This window comes from Ctenopharyngodon idella, chromosome 1, assembly GCF_019924925.1.
Source record: "Ctenopharyngodon idella isolate HZGC_01 chromosome 1, HZGC01, whole genome shotgun sequence".
NCBI lineage: Eukaryota > Metazoa > Chordata > Actinopteri > Cypriniformes > Xenocyprididae > Ctenopharyngodon > Ctenopharyngodon idella.
Window position 1 is genome coordinate 27,882,575 of NC_067220.1, and position 24,762 is coordinate 27,907,336.

The 24,762-nt window shown below is 35.8% G+C and overlaps 1 protein-coding gene across 2 annotated transcripts; it reads right to left on the reverse strand.

The window, feature by feature from the left end:
* Positions 1 to 5,771: 5,771 nt before the first annotated feature.
* pnpla4 (patatin-like phospholipase domain containing 4) lies at positions 5,772 to 21,545 on the reverse strand. 2 transcript variants are annotated; one of them, XM_051890251.1, is made up of 7 exons: positions 21,428 to 21,545; positions 20,979 to 21,165; positions 19,256 to 19,350; positions 15,608 to 15,743; positions 11,776 to 11,841; positions 7,931 to 8,083; positions 5,772 to 7,795 (listed from the first exon to the last, which is right to left on the reverse strand). In XM_051890251.1, the coding sequence occupies exons 2-7, from the start codon at positions 21,156 to 21,158 to the stop codon at positions 7,664 to 7,666; spliced, it is 762 nt and encodes a 253-aa protein (XP_051746211.1). In that variant the 5' UTR covers positions 21,159 to 21,165; positions 21,428 to 21,545; the 3' UTR covers positions 5,772 to 7,663. The 2 variants fall into 2 exon arrangements, with proteins under 2 accessions (XP_051746211.1, XP_051746221.1); XM_051890261.1 differs by having other exon boundaries at positions 20,979 to 21,115; positions 21,428 to 21,527.
* Between the last annotated feature and the right edge of the window lie 3,217 nt (positions 21,546 to 24,762).

Sequence of the window (24,762 nt, forward strand, 5' to 3'; positions counted from 1 at the left end):
TAGTCATTTGAACGAGGTAAATTTCATATTTGAGAGTGTCAGCTCTATGAGCGTGTGATTCTTAACTAATGTTTACCATTTGATACAGTATCATACATAATTTCCTCAAGATTTCATGATTATCCACAGTCCTGAATAAATAGTGCAGGTTCTTAAAAATATTTCAAGTGGGTGTTACTTAACATGATCAAATAACTCTTACTAGCATTTTCCTGAATCAAATTTGAAAACATTTTGACCACTTCTTACAGCATATCTACTAAACTGCATCACTTTTATGTGAACAGATGCTGACTTTTAAAGATATAGCTAAAAGAGCAGATGGTGGTACCCAGGGGAGCCTTAAAAGCGATTGAAGCATGGGGCTCCTTAAACCGAAAAAGATCTAGGCCTATGTCAAAATAGACAAGTTCAATCATTCTGATTTTCCGGGTGCTTTTACAAAGGGGAGACATCAATCAATTGCATTATGGGAGGTTTGCTTGGCCTAAATGATCAAAGGCACCAGAAGAGAACATGAGCTTTGCTTAAGGATATAGGTTTCTAAAACCTATAGAAACTTTCTGGAATACTAAAACTTTTTGGAAGTTGAAGGATGTAAATAACTAAATCTGCTGACATTTTTTTTTTTTTTTTTTTAAACCAACAAAATAAACTTTGTGGCACTTTCAATATTGCTTTATTTGTTAGAGCAGCTCAGTCATTAAGTAAATTTGGGTCGTGACTCACCAGAAACCTGTTTGAAAACACGCATTATTTTTGCTATTCCATGTGTTACAGCTGAAATTACACACTGCAGCTTTGCATTATATTTATCCTTATGAAAAGGAAGTAACACACTTTTAAACGGAGTATGGAAATAATGCACATTCTTGTGCAAACTGTAATGTTTTTTTTTTTTTTTTTTTTTTTTTAAACACAATTGCATGTTATTTTCAATTAAATGAAAATTTATTATAGTTAATTTATATTAAATGCAAGTAATTGAACTTAAGAGTGCTTGTTGACCCACTTAAGTAGGACATCTTTATATGCAATTTCATAATTACTTCTATTGCCTTGAAATATACTGACAAGCATTTATGGCTAATTAAAATGTACTTCAATGTTTTTTTTTTTAAGTGTCATGTAATTAAACATATTTGTAATTACACAATTGTAATGAAGCTGCAATTTAGTCCATTTAAAATATATTAACTTTAAATATAATATCAAATAACATTACAGATAAATTTATAATCAAATACTTAACATGTGCTTTAGTATGTTAGTCAACACATCAAAATAAGTATTCTTTAAAGCATGACAAAAATTATTAAAACAATAATTTAAAATGTAGTTTAGTGTGAAACTTAATGTATTACAAAGTGCACTTTTTTTTTTAAAGTGTACAATTGTGTTAAATTGCACTCTCTTAGAATACACTTAAGTGGCTTTTATTTAATTAATATTATATTAACTGAAAATACTTTTTTTTTTTTTTTTGTAAACATTCTTTTTAAAATTTGAAGTACACTATAAGTGCACATTCAGCCTAAAACAATGAAGCACACTTTTTTCACAAAGGTAAAGATGAAGGAAGCGGCTATTTGCAGTAAATGCAAATAGCAATAGATGCTATTTACACTAAGTGAAAATAGCATATTTTCTAAGCGATAGATGCTATTTACACTAAAATAGCAATATATTCTATTTACACTGTGACAATAGCAGCATTTTCTTAGCGATATGCTATTTACACTAAGTGAAAATAACGATACATTCTATATACACCATGTAAAAGTATCAGTTCTTTGCAATAAGAGTAAGTAGTATTTAGATGCTATCTATACTTTATATTGGCAGATACTATTTGCACCTCAGTATTTTTGTACATTAACAGGATGCAATAATATCAGAGAGTATAAATTATTATTAATTTATAAAATAAAATAATATAAATTATTAAAATTATTAAATGGATGCTGCCTTATTGGGAGAATAAAAACCCTCCCTACACTTTCCCCCAACCCTACCCAATAAACACATTTAATATTATTAAACATTTGTTCACAGTTTATTCCCACTTTTAGAACATTATTTTCATTTTTATTGAAAATATATGCAAGCTAAAGGCGGATTCGAACCCGCGTCGATCGCGTTAAAAGCCAGGTCTGCTTGCGACTTCTGCGCCACTGAAGACGTTGAACTCTGCGTGTCTTTTTTGAAACTTGAGTGGCCCAACCAGACATTGGTGGGCAGAGCTAGTGTAAATAGTGTTTGCCAACAAGGGACGCTATTTGCACTTGTGTAAATAGACACTCCGAAAGAGGCATTTCCACATTTTTTTTTTTTTTTTTTTTTTTAAAAGACGGCCACCGCTCATTCTTTACTGTTGTGTTTCAGCTATACACTGCCAATGTTTATGACTCAGGCAGCCAGATTCACTGTTTATCTGAGCAACGAAGCAGATATAATCAGCTCTGTCCTCTGTTTTGACGTTAACTGCTGTTAATTTGAGTCAGGTTTTGGCGGGGCTCCTATGTTTTTATGTGTTTTTCCTGTAACCACTTTCAGCCTCTGGCAATTTAGTCCAAAATTATCATTAACGTGACATTGCCTGACAAGGCCAATCCCCATGCGGACCATAAAGAGTCGCTTTATTCACTGCGCCTGGCACCAAACAACCTTTACCACGCATTTTAGGTATGTTGTTGTGACACAGGACCACTGATATACAGACATTAGAAGAATATGGATGAGGAAAAACAGGTAAAACTATACTTAATGCAAGGTGACAGATGTAATACCAGATTGGGTTCGACATTTCATAGTAGTGCAGAATAAAATGTACAATCTTGAAACAGCTACATTTGAAACCTTGGTGTGGCCTGTAGACTTGAATAAGCCCATATTCTAAGTAAATATGTATTAATGGAGAGATTTTTTTAGAAGAACAGTGTCTGGTATGGACTTCTTGTGACAGTTGGCAGTTTTACTTCTTTTGATTTCTGTTTTTGTTTCTCTGTCCAGCTGTCTGGCTCACTCTGATCATTTCTTCCGGCAGATGTGATTCAAATAGTATTTGAGCATAAATTTGTTATCTATAAGCACACATTCTCTTTTGTATCCGCTGTTTTTTTCCACACTGAAACCTGCTCCTTTCATAAACCAATTGAGATAAATGGGGATTATCACAATTTCTTTCTTTCTTTCTTAAAAGAGGCTGTCGGGGACATGTGACTGTGTCATGGGGTTGACACTATGGGAATGCTTCAGAGTGACCGATGCCTGAAGTACATGTGAAAACATGGCAATCTTGATTGGATGATGTGAGGTCAGGTGACATAGCAAGTCAGCAAGACTTAGCAACTCAGCAAGACAAGTCAGTGGATTTAGCAAGAGAAAAGGGGACACCCGTCCCAAGCTGATCTAAGCCTGATCGAGGATGAACTCCAGCACTGTACCAACTGGGCAGTGGACTGTGTTCAAGTGGCGTTGTTCACACCATGACTCAAAGAGCCGCCATTTTAGGGCATGCAATTTCCTTGTGGAGGAAGCTCTGGAACTCAGAATCGCCTCAACATCCTCAGTTGAGAGACCGGAATCTGTGAGCTGACCCAAAGTTTCCAGATCTCCAGCAGGCAGTGATAGATCAAACCCTGCACTTGAGACAGGAGTTTTCTCCAGATAGGAATCTCCCAAGGAGTGCTGTCCAGGAGAGACACTAGATCCTAGAACCAGACTGAGGCTGGCGAAAACTGAGCCATTAATAATACAGTAGGTGATCTTGGTCTTGGCAAACCCTCACTAGAACTCCCAGGAGCAGTGCTGTCAGAGGAAAAGTGTACAGACAAAGCTTCGGCCATATCTGTACCATGGCATCCAGCTCTAAAGGAACGAACTAGAGGAGACAGTGGGTCAACTCCTCGAAGCGGAACAAGACCATTTCTGCTTGGTTGTTCCTCTGCCATTCCCCTGGCCTCAGCCCATGCCTGCTCCCAGATTTGAATGTCCTAGAACTGGCAGGAAACAACAGAACATGTTAGGTTGGGGATTCATTGAGAGGGGATGCCCATGATTAGAGAGGCCTACTGCCCTAATAACCTTACACGTCCTGATGTAGGCGCCACACTCCGGCAGTGTTGCTGAGTGGAACTGCTGCTTCCCAAATCACGGAACTAGACAGTTCCTTAAGGCCATTGAGGAAGAGTGAGCACATAATACTGTGGTGTGATACTCTCCACCGAGGGGACCCTCAGGCTGCTGAACGCCATAGCATCAGGGCTTGAGACAAGAGAGATAATTGCTCCATTCAGGCTCGACATATGAAAGGCGAATATTTACGTTTGGCATCCTGAAACAGCTCACTGGCAGGAACTTTGCAACCATGGTACTGATTGCCAGTAGCACAGATCCTCAGAAAAACCCGTCTCCCAAACCCATCATAACCAGATCTTCAACCAGATGGAACTGGATGAAATATTATGAATGCTCAGAGACTGTCTCTGATCCAAATCTGACTTCTGAATTGTGACACAGCCTGAATCATAATCTTACAGCGTTTGTTTATTGGCCAGAGGAGAAGCCTGGTTTCTCCCAAGATTTTTTTCTCCGTTCTGTCATCTGATGGGAGTTTGGGTTCCTTGCCACTGTCACCTTTGGCTTGCTTAGTTGGGCACACCTACTATTCAACAGTATTATATGAATATTTCATAGATAGATAAATGGATGGATAGATAGATAGATAGATAGATAGATAGATATAGAGAGAGAGAGATGGAATGCACTAAATTAATAACTGATGATTTTTACAATGCAACTAAATCAACACTGAACTGACTCAAGCTAAAAAAAAAATGACACTATTTCCTTCTAGAGCTGCTGTATAGCCGAAACAAACTTTGTTGCATAATTTTCCTGTTATCACTGTAAAGCTGATACAAAACAATCTGTACTGTAAAAAGCATTATATAAATAAAGGTGACTTGATTGGGGGAAAAACAAAACAAAAAAAAAACAGCCTGGTTTTCTCCAGGGGGCAAACTGCCATAACCTTTAGTCAAGTCCGAAACCAACGTGAAAGTTTAACTTTTTTTTTCTTTGCATATCTAAATCCTCAAAGCTAGATGCATTTTTAACATTTAACTCCACAGAGTCAAATGCAGTCAGTAAATTAACCAGACAAGATATGTTGCACAACTCCTAACTATGCATTTTTGCTGGCCATACTGTCTAAAACAGAGAGTGAGACAAACAATATGATGAACGATATCACACAAACGCAAACTGACAAGCGGCTTCCTGAACACAAAGAAGCTGGGGATTCCGTGACATCCCCTTTTATTGTCTTGTTGACGCGCTATGCTACATCACTTTATCTCATGTCAGCCAATCAAGATTTGCGTGTGTTCACACATGCTTCAGACGCTGGTCACTCAGAAATGTTCCCATAGTGTCAACGCCATGACGCAGCATTGAGTTCCATCCAAAAGGGAACTCAGCTACTCACTAGTCCGCTTTCACAGCCACTTTGTTTATAATTGCGCTTTTGCAAAACTAAATTCCAAAGAAAATGATTTTATTTTTATTTTTTTTTAAATAAAGACTGCAAGAGTTGTCGGAAGCTGAATGGTGGTGAAGTTGAAGTCATGTATTATAGCTTGTAGTTTATGTTTAGCTTTTTACTTCTGCTATCTTCAAAATTCATAAATTATGTGTTAATTTGTGAAGATTATCATGATGAAAAAAAAAAAAATGTGTAAGTTGCAAATGATGCACATGCACATAACTGTGATTTTTCCAACCATACTTTAATATGGAACACCAAATGCGTCGACGATACACGTTGATGAGTTAACCATTTGAATTTTGAATGTATGATTCATTTTTCTCCAAATAACATTCTGCTCAACCAACCAAATAGTGCATCTTGATTCAACATTGAAAACTGATTGATGACAGATACAGACTTTTACAAGGTTAAAAAAGCACATATATTCTATTTCATGTTTCACCACTTTAATATTTTTGAATTGTCCAGCATCTTTCCTATTGCCTGTTTGATGTTATCAAATGTTGGATTGTCAGAAAAAGTCAGCTCTTTTAATTATATTAATATTCTAATGTTTTCAGTACTTGCCATTTAATGTCAATCATAAAACCATCATGATTAAAAAAAAAAAAAAAAAAAAAAATCTCAGAACATAACAATGCAAATTAATACAGACTTGATTTATCAGTAAATAATGCAAATCCTTGAGTCAGGGGTTTCTCGTTAGAGGGTCTTTGTGAGGGGTCAGAGTCACTTTGTAACAAGTCTATGTGAAGGCATTCTAATTACATTATTAAAGCAGCCATTCAAAGACATCCCGCCGGAGTTTAATTGCACAAATGAATTCACATGCACAAAGTGCATTGCGATTCCATGTTATTTAACATAACTTTCATTTTACTTTTATTTAAACCACCATTCACTCTGTTTATTTTAAAAATGCTGGTTCGGGAACTGAAGGCATAATATATGGGGGTCTAATTATGAACCATGTTTATTAAAAACAAACAAACAAAAAAAAAACTATACTTTAGCTTCATTCTTACTGTATATCTGTTTAAATAATTGAACATGACATCACACATATGAGATATGAGACTGTCTCTGTGATTTTTCATAAGATTTGCCTGCTGTTCATAGATCAACCCATATGAACATGTGCATCATTTAAAGACTGATGTAAATGTCCCATGCTGCCATGGAGCTATACACTGAATAATCCATTTTTATCAAGCTAATGGTGCTCAGCTTATAACATTTCTCTCCCTTTTCTAATGAAGACCAATTACAATTGATGTATTTTCACATAAGCTGTTCTTATCATCTTTTTCTTTTGACAACTCTACAGTAACTGCTCTAAATCAATAAGTCAATAAAATTGCTATTTAATTGCAAAAATGTACTATTTATTCCAAATGATTTGATAACTCGCATGAGCAGTTTATGCAGTAGGGTGTGTGTGCCAGCTCTCTGTTTCTCTCTACCACCAGATCACAAATACCCACAAGCCTTTGCTAATCCCCAAACCTTCCCCAGGGAGCCGTTATTCTCACAGACAGAAAAATGATCATAACGCTCTTGTGGAATCAAGTGCAAATAAACCGATAGTTCTGAGAGGTGAGGAGACTCATGGAGTTCAAACAACCTCTCCTGTGGTTTTACTTCAAAGGCTTGTTCTCCATGGTTGTCCTCAAGGACCTACAAAAAAGCTGCATTGATATGTGCAGCAAGTGAAGGCAAAAAGGGTGACTTGTTGGTCTTGGGATTGACTGAGTTTTTAAAATCCATTATGAACAGAATCCAACAAAAGGAGTTTCAAAAATATTTAAACACTTCATTTAGTCATTCTTAAAGAACATTGTGTTTTAAGTGCCCTTGTGGTTCTTTACTAAGAGCAGAAGCTGTGCAATAGACTTTTTATAACAATGATAATTCAGCCTCCTGAAATACATGATGGATTTTACTGTGCTTTTCATCTTGAGAATGAAAGTTGACACCATCAAAGTATGATTATTACACTGAACATAATATTGCACGCCACACTATGAGGAAAATTGTCTAAAAAATGGTGTCAATATGCCACATTTTAGTCATTCAAAGTGTTGAAAGAGCTACAAATAAGAAAATCAGTTATTGCAGCCATCCATCTTTCTTTAAAAAGTGAACAGCATCCTGGTATCCCTCTTGGTCCAGTTCCTTGAGTCTGGCTAATGAAGGAGGAAACAGGGCCTGCTTCAGCCTTATAATGTTGTCCTTTGAGAGCTAAGGGTGGAAAACGGTTGAAATTGACATAATAGTTTGTAAACATTTAAAATATAAATCTTCCAAAGTTAAGTAAGTACTGTAAAAATATGAACTAAAAGTAACAAGTAATGCTTATTAATGCTAACAACTTACCACAACGCTCATGTTGGCCAATCTGAAGTGAAGCTTACTTATGCCCTTATGTGTTGGGGAAATATCCTGAGGGCCGCTAAATGGTGACACTGTTATTGTGCGCCCCACAGGAAGAACAGGAAGACAGTTTGTGATTCCGCCATCTATCCATTTCTGAGGAAATACACATTCTTAAATATCATATACGCTCTTATGCTCACCAAGGCTGCATTTATTTGATCAAAATACAAATAAATAATAACAGTATGTGCAATATTATTACAATTTTCTATTTTAATACATTTTAAAATGTAATTTATTCCTGTGATGGCAGAGCTGAATTTTCAACATCATTACTCCAGTCTTCAGTATCACATGATTCTTCAGAAATTATTCTAATATGATGATTTGATGTTCAAGTAACATTTCTTCTTATTATCAATGTATAATTGTGCTACTTAATTTTTTTTTTTTTTTTTTTTTGTGCAAACCATGATGCATTTTTATTTTTCTCTGATAAACAGAAAGTTCAAAACAACAGCCTTTATCTGAAATATAAATCTTTCGTAACATTATAAATGTTTTACTGTCCCTTTTGATCAATTATTTTAATCATTAATAATTAATTGAACAAAATGCTTATTAGCAAATCAATCACACTGTACATCAATATTATTTGCTGAGAAAAGCCCAGAAATTAAAGATGATTCAACACATTGGGTCTCATTCACTAATCACTAATTTAAGCGTGAAATGTGCGGCGCCGCCTAATTCGATTCACGCGAATTAGGCGGCGCGAATGATGCAGCGCGATTAGTTTGACGCGCATAACGCGCGAGTTGAAAAATCTGAACTTTGCTGAAAATTCGCGCCGCGTTAACCAGTCAGGAGCTTGCTCTAGTAGTGACGTGATTACGACGTAGTGAGAGGAGACAGAAATCCAAAACAACAATGGAGGACAAAATCATTGTCGCTGTATGATACATCATCATACTTTTATAGAAACAGGAATAAAAAGGATTTTGAGTGAGTGAGGAGGTCGGACAATCTGGTAAGTTGTAAAAAACGCTCTTTACTCAATTTGAGCTATATTACATATATATATATTATATATATATATATATATATATATATATATATACACACACACACACACACACATATACATATTGAGACTACAAGCTAAGCTAAAGCCGGCAAATTGACTGGAGCCGCCTGGCAGAAGCCCCTCTCATGACGCGAATTCGCGTCTGTTGTGAAGTGAATTTCACGTGCGAATGAAGCAAGTAAACTCAAAATGTTCGCGCGTCCAACTACGCGCGAATAACGCGATTTGTTCGCGCAAGTCGCGTCTGGTGTGAACGCCCCATTAGGATACTGTGCGTGGAAAGCCCTTATATGGTTTGGGCGTGTTTTATGCAAATGACTAACCTTGTGCACACGGCCAATCATTTAGAATACTCCAAATTCACTAAAATAAGAACGAGGTTAAGAACAAATTCATGTGCATACGCAAGTGTTGTGAATTAGGTGGAGATTTTTCGTGAAAAAAAAAAAAAAAAAGTCTCCTGTGCGTATACGAAATAATCTACACAGTTATTAGTTAATGCGACCCAGTACATTTTTGTCAGATAAAAATGGCTTTATTAGTCTATATTTCTGTTTCGTTTAACATAAGACTCAGTGGCCATCAACCCTCAGTAATGAATTTTACAAAGAATTTATCTGTCTGAGATAAACTTAGAATCCAGTCAAAAAGCACAATATACATTTTGTAGATATAAAGCTAAAAGGAACAATAGGGATGAACAGCAGAGATGCACAAGGATGTGCACATTTGTGTATGTGGTAATAGAATGGCCCATGTAGCTTTTATTACAGTATTTTATTTAATAAGTTAAACAAACAATTGTAGGTTAATGGGTTTTAAAAAGAATATTCTTTGTACAAATTGCCATTGGCTTACATTACAATTTTTAATGCATAGTGTCCCCTTTTAAAGCAAACAAAAAAAGAAGGAAGAAAATTAGAATGATTGCATTCTTTTTAACCTTTCTGATTTAAAGTGCCTCTATTATGGCATTTGAAAGGTTCCTATTTTTGTTTTGGGAGTCCTCAACAACAGGTTTAAAAGCATGCATGGTCAAAAAACACTTTCATTGTCTTATAATATGCATTTATTTTTACCTTATTTGCTCAACGATTGATTTTGCAGAACCCCTCGTTTGCGTGACGCTAATCTGCGGTGATTGGTCAGATGACTTCTGCTGGTTAACACGGAGTACAGTATACAGTGCTTGCATCATTTACATTATATTATAATAATGATGGTGCTCCACTCTGTTCTAAAATTAAAGACTCAGAGAGGAAAATAGTTGTTTTATGTTTATGTTAGCAAACCTAGCCCACAGCTCTGTGGTAAACACCCAAACAGTCATGGTATATGCGTTAGCCCAACGCAGAAACGTATTGATAAAGCACTGCAGTTGTACACCAACGTATTGCTCTATTCTTTATCATAACAATGAAAAATATTTGACACATTTCTAGACAATTGCGAGCGAACACATATTGCTGTTAATAATCTCAAGCTGCGCGGCGCGTACACAGCACACACAGGCTAAATACGTATTTGTGCATGCTACAGAGAATGTGGTGATTCTGGCTCGGAATTTAGACGCGGAGACGTCACTGACATGTTCGGACTGAACCGTATAAAGGGTTTCAGTCCAGTAGCGTTACTCTATTTAGGCCATTGAACTGAAACTCAGAACCGTGTGGATGTTAGACACTGGATTTTAGTCCTTGCTAATCGCATATTTGTCTAGAAGATTTTTACTTAGAGGACATATAGACTTGTGCTGTTTCAGTTGGATTGCGCATCAGAACAGTGAGTCTTTTTGTTTGGAGGCAGTTTTATATATTGGCTCCTTAAAAAGGTAACTAATTTAAATGATTTTCTCTGTGAGAATTATAATTACATTCTTTCCTACAGTCAATCTGTCAAATGTGGCAACAATTATCAATCGTACTTACAGGTTGTGATTCGGATGAGGAAAGAGCCGGTCCAAATAAACTGGGTACTGACCCATCCTTCAATAACAACCAGCCTGCGAATCCCTCGTTGAACGCATTTAGGTTGACAAAGCAGTCGTCAGTAAAATGACGGAAACACAGCACAAGGCTCGGGTCAAGTTTTCTCTGGCTTCTGCACGCACAATAAGTGGGCGATATGCTAATGTTTCATTGTGACGTCACAATGAAACGGCTTAAGATTCGTTTTACAAACGACTCGTTTAATTGATTCAGAGTCGACTCTTACTTTTGAGAGACAATAACTTAATATACGGTGCACTCTCAGATTTAAAACATTGCAGGATGTTTTCATTCACTTAGAGCTATGTTACACACTACATGAAAGGTAATTTTCAAAAATCCATAATAGGGGCACTTTAATAATCCATGCAACAGAGTTAAAGTTGTTTTGTGTTTGTTTAATTTGTACTAAATTAACGTTAAATCGACAGCACTGCAAAACATCAATATACAATTTCTGTACTCCACTTCAAAGATATGAATTTCTGTCTAGTTTGTAAGTCTTCATTATGTTAATATGCAGTAATACAACTCAATGTTTTCCCATGACTACACACTTGAACTTCAATGCAACTTCACAATTGCTTTGGCTGAAAATACCACAGCATTTGGCTGCTAATGTAGTTTTATCACACCTCTGTCAGTGGAAGGGGCAAGCAGAAACAAAGAGTTGGTTTGCTCATTCATCTAAATAAATCCAAACAGCAGCTCTCAGCAGAGTCACAGACAGTACTGGAGCCAAGAGAGCTGGTCGTATAAGACACCATTACCTGCCCTTGGAACTCCACTGGCTTCATTCCAGCGTAGACAGGCACAAAGCAGCTGGCCAAGATCACCTTTAAAAACAATACAGTTATAATACATCAGTACAATGGACAGACAGAGGACTAGAAGGTTATAAGGGTAAATGATTTATAACAGTGCCCGTGGTAAAGAAAAGGAAAAATCTTTAGTGTCACATGTGTGGGAACTTGTAGTGTAACCACTGCAGAAAATAAAATAAAAATAAAAGATTTTTCTTACACCTTGAATAAAGGTCTGTGTACAATAGCGTTGTCAAAAGTACTGACCGCAATACCAAGTCGTTACTGAAATTTAAAAAATGTGACGCTTTGAGTGCTGTTGAGCAGATTTGTAAACACCTTTGATTGGCCTTTTGTGTTCATGCGCTCATCAGATATGTCTGTGATTGGCTACAATGATACAATATATTATATATATATATATATATATATATATATATATATATATATATATATATATATATATATACACATACAGTGCTCAGCGTAAATGAGTACACCCCTTTGAAAAGTAACATTTTAAACAATATCTCAATGAACACAAAAAGAATTTCCAAAATGTTGACAAGACTAAGTTTTATATAACATCTGTTTAACTTATAACATGAAAGTAAGGTTAATAAGATAACTTACAGAACAAAATTTTCAGTTTTACTCAAATTAGGGTGATGCAAAAATGAGTACACCCCACTGAAAGTCTCTGAAGCAAAGCTCAATTTTAGACTACAAATTTAACAAGTCTAAACAAGTCTAATTTAACAAGAATTCAACCACAGGTGAGTCTAATTATTCATTACACAGGTGTCCAGCAGACAGTTGACCATAAAAGGGTGTTAAAACCCCTTCCCATTTCATGCTGTCAGCAATGGCACCACATGGAAGAGAAATGTCACAAGACCTGAGAAAGAAAATAATTTCTTCACACCAGAAAGGTGAAGGCTACAAGAAGATCAGCAAAGCTTTACTTATCAGTCAGAATACTGTAGCAAAAGTGGTACAAAAATGTAAAAAAGATGGAACTGCAACCCTCTCACAGAGACGTCCAGGTCTAGTTATCTAAAGAAGTAGAAAGCCAAACTGGGGTGACTATTTCCCCTGACACAATACGGCGTACACTGCAGAGGAATGGCATGCATGGGTGCCGTCCATGAAAGAAGCCTTTCCTAAAGCCCAGGCACAAAAAAGCCCGCCTAGAGTTTGCCAGGGCCCATGCTGACAAAGATGAAGATTACTGGGACTCTATACTCTGGAGTGATGAGACCAAGATAAATGTTTTTGGAACCGATGGCTTCAAAACTGTATGGCGTCGCAAAGGTGAGGAATACAAAGAAAAATGCATGGTGCCTACAGTGAAACATGGTGGTGGCAGTGTCCTTATGTGGGGCTGCATGAGTGCTGCTGGTGTCGGGGAGCTGCATTTCATTGATGGCATCATGAATTCACAGATGTACTGCTCTATACTGAAAGAGAAGATGCGACCAGCACTCTGTGCCCTTGGTCGTCGTGCACTTTTCCAACATGGCAATGATCCTAAACACACATCTAAGGCCACTGTTGGATTTCTGAAGAAGAACAGGGTGAAAGTGATTCAGTGGCTCCTGATCTGAACCCAATCGAACACCTATGGGGAATTCTGAAGAGACAAGTTGAGCATCACTCTCCATCCAGCATCCAGTCTCTAAAAGAGGTCATTCTTGAAGAATGGAAAAAGATAGATGTTGCAAAATGTCGCCAACTTGTTCATTCCATGCCTAGAAGACTTGGTGCTGTCATTAAAAATCATGGAGGCCATACAAAGTACTAGATTTAGTAGTTTTTGTTGTGGGGTGTACTCACTTTTGCATCACACTAATTTGAGTAAAACTGAAAAATGTGTAATCTAAGTTATATTATTAACCTTACTTTCATGTTATAAGTTTAAACAGATGTTATATTAAACTTAGTCTTGTCAACATATTGGAAATTGTTTTTGAGTTCATTGAGATATTGTTTAAAATGTTGCTTTTCAAAGGGGGTGTACTCATTTACGCTGAGCACTAATATATATACACACACACACACACACACACTGTATATATATATATATATATATATATATATATATATTAGTGTAGCAAGTTTAAGTACTGTCTTTACTGTCACTTTTGATAATGCATCCTTGCTGAATTATTAATCTTTTATTAACTAATAATAAAAATGACCATGCTTCAATGTATCACTCTGACATTTTTTACATAGTTAAATAAAAAAATGAAATTTATGTCATTAATTACTCACCTTCATGTCGTTCCAAATAGAGACCTGCGCAGGACGGATTTTTCAGTCCCGCTCCCGCAGGATTCTGTAAAAACTGTAAATCGTTTTTATTTTATATCAGTTGTTCTTGTTGCTTTTTTGCAATATATGAATAACAATTTATTAGTTTTTAGATATTTTATGTTTGGATATTTCTATTTTGCGGGTGTCCCGCAAATCATTTGATTTTCCTGCAACCCGCACACGAATAGTGTCTCACCGCACGTGCCCATCAAATCTTGTCCCGTGCCGCACTCTGTTGCGTTGGGTCCCGCGGGAGTGCAGGTCTCTAGTTCCAAACCCGCAAGACTTCTTAGGAATACAAATTAAGATATTTTTGATGAAATCTGAGAGGTTTCTTATCTCCCATAGCAACAAAATCACCACATTATAGGTCAAGAGAAGTAGACATCGTTAAAATAGTCAACATGACTATAGTGGTTCAACCTTAATATTATGAAGCGACGAGAATACTTTTTGTGTGCCCAAAAAAAAACAAAATAACGACTTTATTCAAAAATATACAGTGATGGGCGATTTCAAAACACTGCTTCATTTGTTTCGCATCTTTTCTTTCAAATCAGTGGTTTGGAGCGTGTATCAAACTGCCAAAGTCACGCCCCCCAGTGGTGAACCATTGAAATTTCAAAACACTTATGGCTTAATGAAGCCTCCTTTACTGAAATTACGTGACTTTGGCAGTTTGATACATGCTTCCAACCACTGATCTGAAACAAAAGTTTCGAAAAAGCTTCAAAGCTTCATGAAGCAGTGTTTTGAAATTGCCCATCACTAGATATTTTTGAATAAAGTCGTTATTTATTTATTTATTTATTTTTGCCACACAAAAAGTATTCTCGTTGCTTCATAACATTAAGGTTGAACTACTGTAGTCACATGAACTGTTTTAAACATGTCTTTAGTAGTTTTCTGGGCATCTGAAAGTGTTAATTGTCTTGCTGGCAATGGAGGCCTCACTGAGCTATCGGTTTTCATCAAAAATATCTTCATTTGTGTTCTGAAGATGAACGAAGGTCTTACGGGTGTGGATCGACATGAGGGTGAGTAACTAATGACAGAATTTTCATTTTGGGTAAACTAATCTTTTAATGCGCCCTCAAAAAAATTAAATTAATCTTACTTCAGAAATTAAAAAAAAAAATCATCATAAAAGAGGTATTTTCAAGTAATGAACTGCATTTTTTAATGTTTTTTTTATACAAATTAATAGTACAAAAAAAAAAAAAAATGAATTGCATCATTGATGCCAAAAAGACTGTTTATCATTATGTTAGATGGACTACTGAAGCACCAGCGCAATTGGTTCTTTATTTCAGATGGGAATGAATTAATGAACTCAGCAGCAATTTTCCACAGCAGTAGCTCTGTCAAGTGATGGCACTTATGATGTGTCTAATTGAATAGGCGAGTTCCCTTTGGGTTGTGGGCATCACTTGGGTTGTTGAAAGATAAATCATTGTCCATTGACCTCAGGCTTGAATACCTTAATGAGATCTTCCCTTGAGGTGAAGCTGGACACCATGCGGTTCTTGTAGGTCTTTGCATTTGTTATTGAAATATGGAGGCGTTCATTGGCTAACTGGTGGGCATTGGGCGGGAGAATCTCTTCGATGCCCTCCCTAGAGGAAAACCAAAGGACAGATGCTCATTTGTTGTGTTTGCATAATTAACAACCTCAGTGAAATCCATTTTTCCCTCAACATCATATTGTAATTACACAATCTGTTGGCCGGATCACTGAGGTAACGCAGGAGAAATAAGGAAAGAAAAATCCACTCAATGTTCCATTCCAAAGATATTTCATCAAAATTAAGTCTGCTATCCGCTCCAAGCGGTGTGTCAAGATTATCAGAAGCCCTCAGAGGTTTTTGCACATCACAGATATTATTTCCTTCAACAGAAAGACAGAAAAAAAAAAAGAAAAAAAAAAAGTCCACCGTTTCATATGCCAGCAGTATCTGCGATTTCACAAGTAGCATTGAGGAGGTGACACATTTCTGCATCAGAATGGCACTATCTACAGACCATTCAAACCTCATTCTACTGGAGCCAGGAACAGTTCTAATCAACCCCTTACATCTGAAACTGTCTTAAGAAAATTACTGCAATAAAGAAAGAAATTATCAATGGAACTTGTGCTTCAATGCACAGACTTGTTAAAAAGAGATCGCAGTCACTGACTATTGAACATTTTGTTCCCACAGTGGTCTTGGAACATTTTTACATATGTTTGGCACTGTCCTTTCATCTCAGTTTTCTGGAATGTATGTTAATTTCTAATTGTATGACCTGATTAAATTGTCTGTGGTACCCCATTCATGACTGCACCTTTTAAATGGTAATTTCTCTTTTCTCTCTAAATCAACACTGGATGCTGGTTGTCATGCAATGGAAGCACAGAAATATATAAAAGTCATGTGTCCTGGCACCAGGCCTGTTCTCATTTCATTCCAAACACATACTATTTTTTTCCCCTTCTGTGGAACACAAAAGGAGACATTTTAAATTATGCACTGGTTGTTGTTGTTTTTTCCCCACAGCAATTACAATTAATGGTGACAGGAGCTGTGTTCCATTCGACTGTAAGTGCCCTTCGAAGTGGACTTCACAGTGTATTCTCCCATCTCAAGAGAGATACCACTCTGAAGGTAGTATACACTATACGGATAAAAGTACTAGGACACACCTCTTAATTAAATTTTTTTCAATCAAACCCTTTGCCAAAGGTGTATAAAGCCATGCAGACTGCATTTACAAACTGATTTGAGCTCAATAAATTCAAGTATAGTACTGTGATAGGATGCCACCTTTGTATTTCATCCTTGCTAGGTATTCCACGGTCAACTGTCAGTGTTATTATTGGAAAGTGGAAGCATTTAGGAACAACAGCAATTCAGCCACAAAGCAGAAGACCAATTAAAGTCACAGGGACTATTCCAGCAGTACTGTGCCCCAGTGCACAAAGCAAGGTCCATAAAAATATGAGTTTGGTGCGGAAGAACTTGACTGGTCCGCACAGAGCCTTGACCTCAACCCCATGAAAACACCTTTGGGATGAACTGGAACAGAGATCGCCAGGCCTTCTTGTCCAACATCAGTGCCTGACCTCCTCACAAATGATCTACTGGATGAATGAGAAAAATTCCCACTGAAATGCTCCAAAATCTTGTGGAATGCCTTCCCAGAAAAGTGGAAGCTGTTATAGATGCAAAGGGGGGACCAACACCATATTAATGTCTAGCCTATTAAGAATGCAATGTCATCACAGTCCCTGTTGGTGTAATGGTCAAGTGTCCCAATACTTTAGTCCAAATAGTGTATGTGTAGTTCAAGGACACTGTCAACAGCAAAGGGAAAAAGGGAGTCTTAGTTACTGTTGCTTTGTCCGACAAGCCATGGTGCTGTCGCGCCACACAGAGTGAAAAATACATCGCGGAGCAAAGAGGACACTGACAACACGTCAACAGATAAGACAGGGCAGGTTACTTATGATATTAAACAAAGTCCCAGCTTTCAAACTGTAATTTTTTAAGAAATTCGAACAATGCCTCTTTAATGTGTCGTGACAGATCGCTGTAGCTCCTCAGCTCAAGAGGCTTGTGAACAGATCATCTCTTCCTACTAGTTAATTTATAGCATCAAATAAACATGAATGAACATGAGAAGGAATGTTGTTTCAAATGCGGAAAGACGTCAGTACACACCATTTTTCAAGTTCAAGTCCACCGAGGTTAATCTTCTAACTCCTGACTGTTTTGTCGGACAAAATGGGTGGATTTGGCGTTATGATTGGTTAGATCGCTTGTCAATCAAACTCCCGGCGAAGGGTCAATTAGCAGTGTGATTTGTAAGTGGTTGTTCATGGGAATAAAGTGCAAAAGACATGAAAGTTACAATGCAACTATCCTGATTACAGTTAAATTTATTTTCATATTAAAACAGACATTTATCATTCAGTTTAGCAATTTAAAAAAAGACAATTTATATGAATTATATTATTACATTTATATTTATTATAAATACACAAATACACATGTATGTTAAATTAAAGTATGGTAATTTAAACTGAATTTATTTATAGAAGGATATTATATTATATCTCAAACTCTAATATGTGTGACTCAAGTGTTGTCTATATGTTTAATGACATTGCAGGGTGTGAATGCATTTTGTCAAGTGAAGTGAGCTTCAACAGATATCCCATTCTCAGGGAGAAGAGAGCCGTGAACACTGCATAGGGACCCTAATGATGGGAACACAGCTTGGAGCTTTCAAGCTTCAAAAAGGACGCAAAAGCACCCTACAAGTATCATAAAAGTGATCCATATGACTTCAGTCGATCCATATAGACTTCAGGCTATAGTCCAAGTCTTTGATAGCTTTGTTTATAAAACAAACCAAAATCGTTATTTAATTCAGTGAACAATTAATAACTGCAAATGGATTATTGAGTCACTGAGATGAACTCGAGAACCAGTTCAGTGCGATTTGTGAATGAATCGTTTGAGCCAATTTTGTGTTCCAGATAAACAGGAAAGGGACAGACTCAAGCAAATGGTTAATGAATTTGACATTACTACTGTGTATGTATTTTGTGAAAAATATAGCTTCATATACGCTATAATTATATCTACAACTTGCATACTTTTTGACACTCTAGTCCCCATTAATCTTAATTACAAAATAAAAAAATTGAACAGTACATTATTTAAAAATTCTTTGTCGATGTTACATGGAGTAAAGTCATACAATGTTGACTAAATAAAAGCATAACAACAGTAGCAAATAAAAGAGACTTTCAGCCATTTGCAATTAAATTCAGGTTTAAAAAAAAAAAAAAATGAAAAAAAAAAAACTTTTTTGAGAGGAGTTTCAGGTGCAGGGTAATTTTGATCCAGCCTCAGAACTATCTGTCGCAATATTCTAACACCATTTTGAAATTGAATTCAATTTGAAATGAGGTGAATATAAGTTGAGTGAAAGAAACAGCTGAGTAGGATATCTTACCAAGACTTTCTGATTAAAATTCTGCATGGAGGGAAAAAGTTGCAAAAAAACCCTCCGGGGTTAATTTCAACCTAGTGAATCATTTTCATTCGATCACAAAATGATGTCTGAGAGCCGCTTTTACCTCAGTTCAAGCATGAAGTCATATCCTGGCGTCACAGCTCCAAACCTCTGACTTCTCACATTACTGGCAAACCTGTAGGTGAATTCCTTACAATGCTGTGAGAAAACACAAAGCCAGAACATATAGCTCTCAGTCAGTTATATGTGTGAGCCTTGGAGATTCAACTGTGAGAAATCTGTAGTTTCTATAGATCTGTTGACTTGACAGGGAACACATCAATCTCTTTCAAGTCTAAACAGGTCAGTCTATTTTCCCAAGCACAACGAGGGACACTGCTGTTATGCAGTAGCATTTGAGCTCTGTAACTTAAAAAATAAAATAAAAACAATGGATATGTCTATGTTGCAGTTTCTCAAAAGAGTACAGCAGACATTCATAAATTTACTCTAGTGAAGCTCAGGCACCTAAACTCATAAAATATAGCTTAATTATTTACACAATGAAGAACCATGCTATGGCTTTTTTATATTAGTGATGCATGTAATTCATAAAATCTATTGCCAGTACTTTGTTGTGCCTTTGCTCATTTTAGTGCATTTGCCTTCCTCATCAAAAATAAATGTCACTACCTAGAAGGTGATTTCAGGATGTCATTAAAGGGATAGTTCACCCAAAAATGAAAATTCTGCCATTAATTACTCACCCTCACATTGTTCCAAACCCATAAGACTTTCGTTGATCTTCAGAATGCAAATCAAGATCTTTTTGATGAAATCTGAGAGCTTTCTGTCCCTCCATAGACAGCTATGCAACTGAAACGTTGACGCTTCAAAAAGGTTCATAAAGAGACAACTCTAATCCATTTGAATTGAGTGGTTTAGTCCAAATTTTCTGAAGAGACTTAACCGCTTTTTATGATGAACAGATTTAATTTAGGCTTTTACTCACATATGAACATTGATCAGCGAACATAAACAGAAGCTCAACCGAACATGAATGATGTGTACAAACAAACCTCTTCCGGAGGCTCAAATGTGCTGCATAACACACGAGAATGAACCTCATTGGTTCTTGCACGCCAAGCAAACATGTTTGAGCTTCCGTTTACCACAACTAATGTATGAGTTGATGAATGTTCACATGTGAATATAAGCCTAAATTCAAACTGTTCATTATATAAAGTGATCATGTCTCTTCAGAAAATTTTGACTAAACCACTCAATACATATGGAGTAGTTTTACAATCTCTTTATGAACTTTTTGAAGCATAAAAATTTAAATTGCGTAGGCTGTCTATGGAGGGACAGAAAGCTCTCAAGATTTCATCAAAAAGACTCATTTGCGTTCTGAAGATGAATGAAAGTCTTACGGGGTTGGAAAAACATGAGGGTGAGTAATTAATGACAGAATTTTCATTTTTGGGTGAACTAACCCTTTAAAGGACTGGCTTTTGTTAGTTAGAGGGATAGTGGGCTACAAAAGGACAATGAAATTAAGGACACTGAACACAGAAGAAAAAAAAATTTAACAAACTGAAATCATTACCAATTAAAACAATATACCCAAGAAAAAAAAAAAGTGTTTAAAATATATAAAGAAAAAAAAAAAAAAAGAATGTATGTATTGCCTAAATGTAAATATCTAAATGTATTATAATACAGACAAATAGACAACATTTTTAAATTAACGATGGCACTTAATTTTTTAACACATTTACATAATTTACTTTGGTTGACCAGAATACTGTTTTAACATGTTCTTGGTTGTAGATGAATAGCTTTACCTGTATTTTATCAGGAGCAGTGATGATTACAGTGGCCACTAAAGAACCAGCTGAAGCTCCAGCGCAGGCTTTTAAAGAGGACAGCAGCTTATGTCCGTGTCTCAGTAACGCCTCTGTTACTCCGAGATGATATGCTCCTAAAAACCCAGCCCCAGCAAATGATAAATTCACGACCGTCATACCTGACCTGAAAACAGATATATATTCATTTTAAATATTAATATTAAAATCTGTGTGTTTGTTTGGCTCGGAGAGTTCAGATAGAGATACACATTTCAGTCCATGTGTACCCTTCATATAGTTTCTGCGAACAACCAACATAAGGCTACAGTTGTTAAAAACTATCTTAACTATCTGTCAGATTTGATCAACTAAAGTAACTCAGTAAAGTATGAAAAATATGCATGTAACAAATTCTCTGCCAACTTAAATCGTTCAACTTTACTTACTTCACATCAAATACTTGAAATGGACTTAGCTTCACATTACTTGCTTCACAGTTTGTACTTTCAGAGGAGGAGTTTTGTTTGACAACAAAGCAAAGCGCATGTGCGCCCAGCTTCCGCGTTTAGACGTTTCAAAATAAAAGTCATTCGTTAAGTAACGTATAATGTATAGTCAGCCGATTGTATAGTGTGCTGATTATGTGAACCACCCGTTCGTCTTACTTACATTTCGACACCAGGGGCTTAATAGCGTTTAGTTAGTTTGTAATAAATTATCTGTATTTCTTTTTGTTGTTGTTGAAATTTGATTCATAAACAATAATTTAATATAGGCTAATAAATTGTAGCTGGCTATATTTAAATATGTAAATAATACAATATTCAGGATGGAACTGTATATAAAATTACTCATGGTTTGTAAATATATAGGCTACTGTTCAAAAATTTGGAATTCATAAGATTTTTTAAAATGTTTTTGAAAGAAATCTCTTAAGTTCACCAAGGCTACATTTAATTGATCCAAAATACAGTAAAAACAGTAGTGAAACATCATTAGGCTGCCATTTAAAATAACTGTTTTTATTTTAATATATTTTAAAAAGGCAAAGCTTGTCACATGACCCTTGCTGTTTTAATTTATATTAAAATGATTATGTTATTAATTGAAAAATCAAAAAAATCAAAAGAACACTATTTTTATGAAATGGAAATCTTCTGTACCATTATAAATGTCCTTACTGTCACTTCCGATCAATTTAATGCATCCTTGCTGAATAAAAGTTTAAATTTCTTTTTAAAGAACGTACTGACCCCAACGTTATTTATCGCACATGCACAAGTTACACATTTGGGTCAAAATCACTATAAAGTGCCTTTGGTGTCCTCATCAGAATCAATCATCATGATGAAATTCTGAGGTTTTATAATAAATGACCAAACATTTACACACATATAAGTACAGTGATAAGTATATAAGTACAGTCTCCTTAAATGTATTTTTCTAATTTTATACAATTTTCTTTGATTGAATGTATGTGATTTTGGCACGTCCCACACACTGCTCAGCTAACTTCAGAGTGTAAAGGTTAAATGACACATTCTTTAAATATTCTTATTGTCTTCATCAAGTTGTTTGATAAAACAAGTCCATTTGTTCATTTATATTCTACTTTCATAATGATATTAAACATTATGCAAATGTCCTTGAAATTGCTGTCCACCCTGTCATTATGGGGTTACTGCTCCTTTAATTAAGAAACCTGCTGATGTACTCAGTGACATCCTATTTGGTCTTTTTTCAATGTAGGTTAAAACATCTGCTGCAAGTACACTAAGTTATCTACACTTATATTTCCTAATTTTTATCATATTGTGTTTGTAGTTGGATGTTGTCAAGCTTAACATGTCCACCCTGTCATGGTAAAATATTAATTAATATAAACAATTTTCAGAAATTCAAAATATATATTTTAAACAGTACACAGTCAGCTTCAACAATGAATCACTTTGCTAATTGAAGGTACACCATGTGTTCATTAAATGCTAACTTTAGCCAAAAAATGTCCACTCTGTTATTGTCCACCCTGCCACCAAGCCTTCCATGACAGGGTGGACATGTACGTAGTTTTTGCGACATTCTGATAATGTTTTCACTTGGGCTGTTAATTTGGTGCGCTTCATTATGGGAAAAATAACACATTGAAATGATAAATAAATTTAATGCATCCTGTCCTGGCCCAGAACTGTACACCATCTAACATTGCATGCAGTTGCTTAGTGATGAACATGATGCAAGGCAACAACTCACTGCATGATGTAGCCTATTAGAATGGAGTTAATGTGCCTAAAATGAAAGTTATGAGGGCAAAAAAACACCCCTGTATGGGTTTTTGTCTTATGTTTATATCATATGATATAGTTCACACAAACAAAAATGCAGTTTTCCCTAATATCTGTTCGATTGCAAATGTGATATTGATTTTATACAACAGATAAATAAACAATAAGTTATTATTATGTTACATTTTAAACACAATATCGTCAGTATTGTCTGTTTTTGCTCTATTTCGCCAACAAAAATAGTTCCAAACAAAGCCACAGCGGAACTGTTGTACATCTCTGAGCAACATGCTGTGGTGTTACTGAATGAATCCATGGCTTTGAACTAATCAAGTAAGCGGTTTTAGTTTCATATTTAGAGTATCATATATTGCTTAAGGGTTTCTTGTTGTTCCTGTTGTTTCTCTGATGTTTCTGTTCTCTTCACTCATTATAGCCTTTGTCCGCCCTGTCATGCAAAGGTCCACCCTGTCATCTTGTCTACCCTTTTATCTTTTATGAAAATAAGCAAATTATTTTAACAAGTTAGCAAAAACCGTTTGTGTGATTTCTTTATAAAAAAGAAATTCTAGCTTATGCTACTCTAAGTAATGTCTGAAACTTTTTATTTTGAGCACTTCTCACTTTTTGAGCACTTCTTGTGTCTATTTGCCTCTTCACCATGAATGAATCACTTGCTGTATTCATCACTTTTATGTCGCTTTGGATAAAAGTGTCTGCAAAATGAATAATGTAAATTATCAAAAGCCTTTTCCCATTAACTAAAATGTATTGCTGAGAAAAGGACTAAATATCTTTCTGAAAAACTACATTTTATGATCACTATGCAATGAAAATGTATTTACCATTTGTCCATGACAGAATGGACATATTTTGTGGTTTGCTCATATATTTTCTGCTTGCAGTTAATTGATAAAAAGTGTTTGACCAACATGCATTTCTAACAGCTAAGTTAAATGGAAAATCTCAGCTTTTTATTTTGGAAATTATGAAGTTTCAAAGGCACTTTATGGTGATTTTGACCCTCTTATTTTTTCAGCACTCTCCCGCTTGAAAAGGTAAATGAGTGTAAATGTCATCATGTGTAAAGAATGGAAAAAAAGAGAGTCTGTTTTTGTCTGAATTTACATCTGAATTTTGAAAAATATATCTGTACAAAAAATCTATTTCTGTCAAACTTTGTTACTCTGTTGGGACACCCCTATAAGAAAAAGTTTAAAAAAAAAAAAAAATGTAAACCTGTCCCTCAATCTCTCAAATCTGATTGGTTGATTGGAAAGTTATTCCAGGATCATCAAAGATGTTGATCCAGGAACATGTACTTGGTGAAACCATATCACTTTCACTCCCATGGGGTCACGTCAACCTAAGGACGATCCCAATACGTATGAGACATAATGGATAAAATGCCATGCAGACAAGTGTGAAATCTAAACAGCCTTCACCAACATTAGAGCCGAGTGCATTTAGACTGAGTGACTAGCATTAATTTATGACTT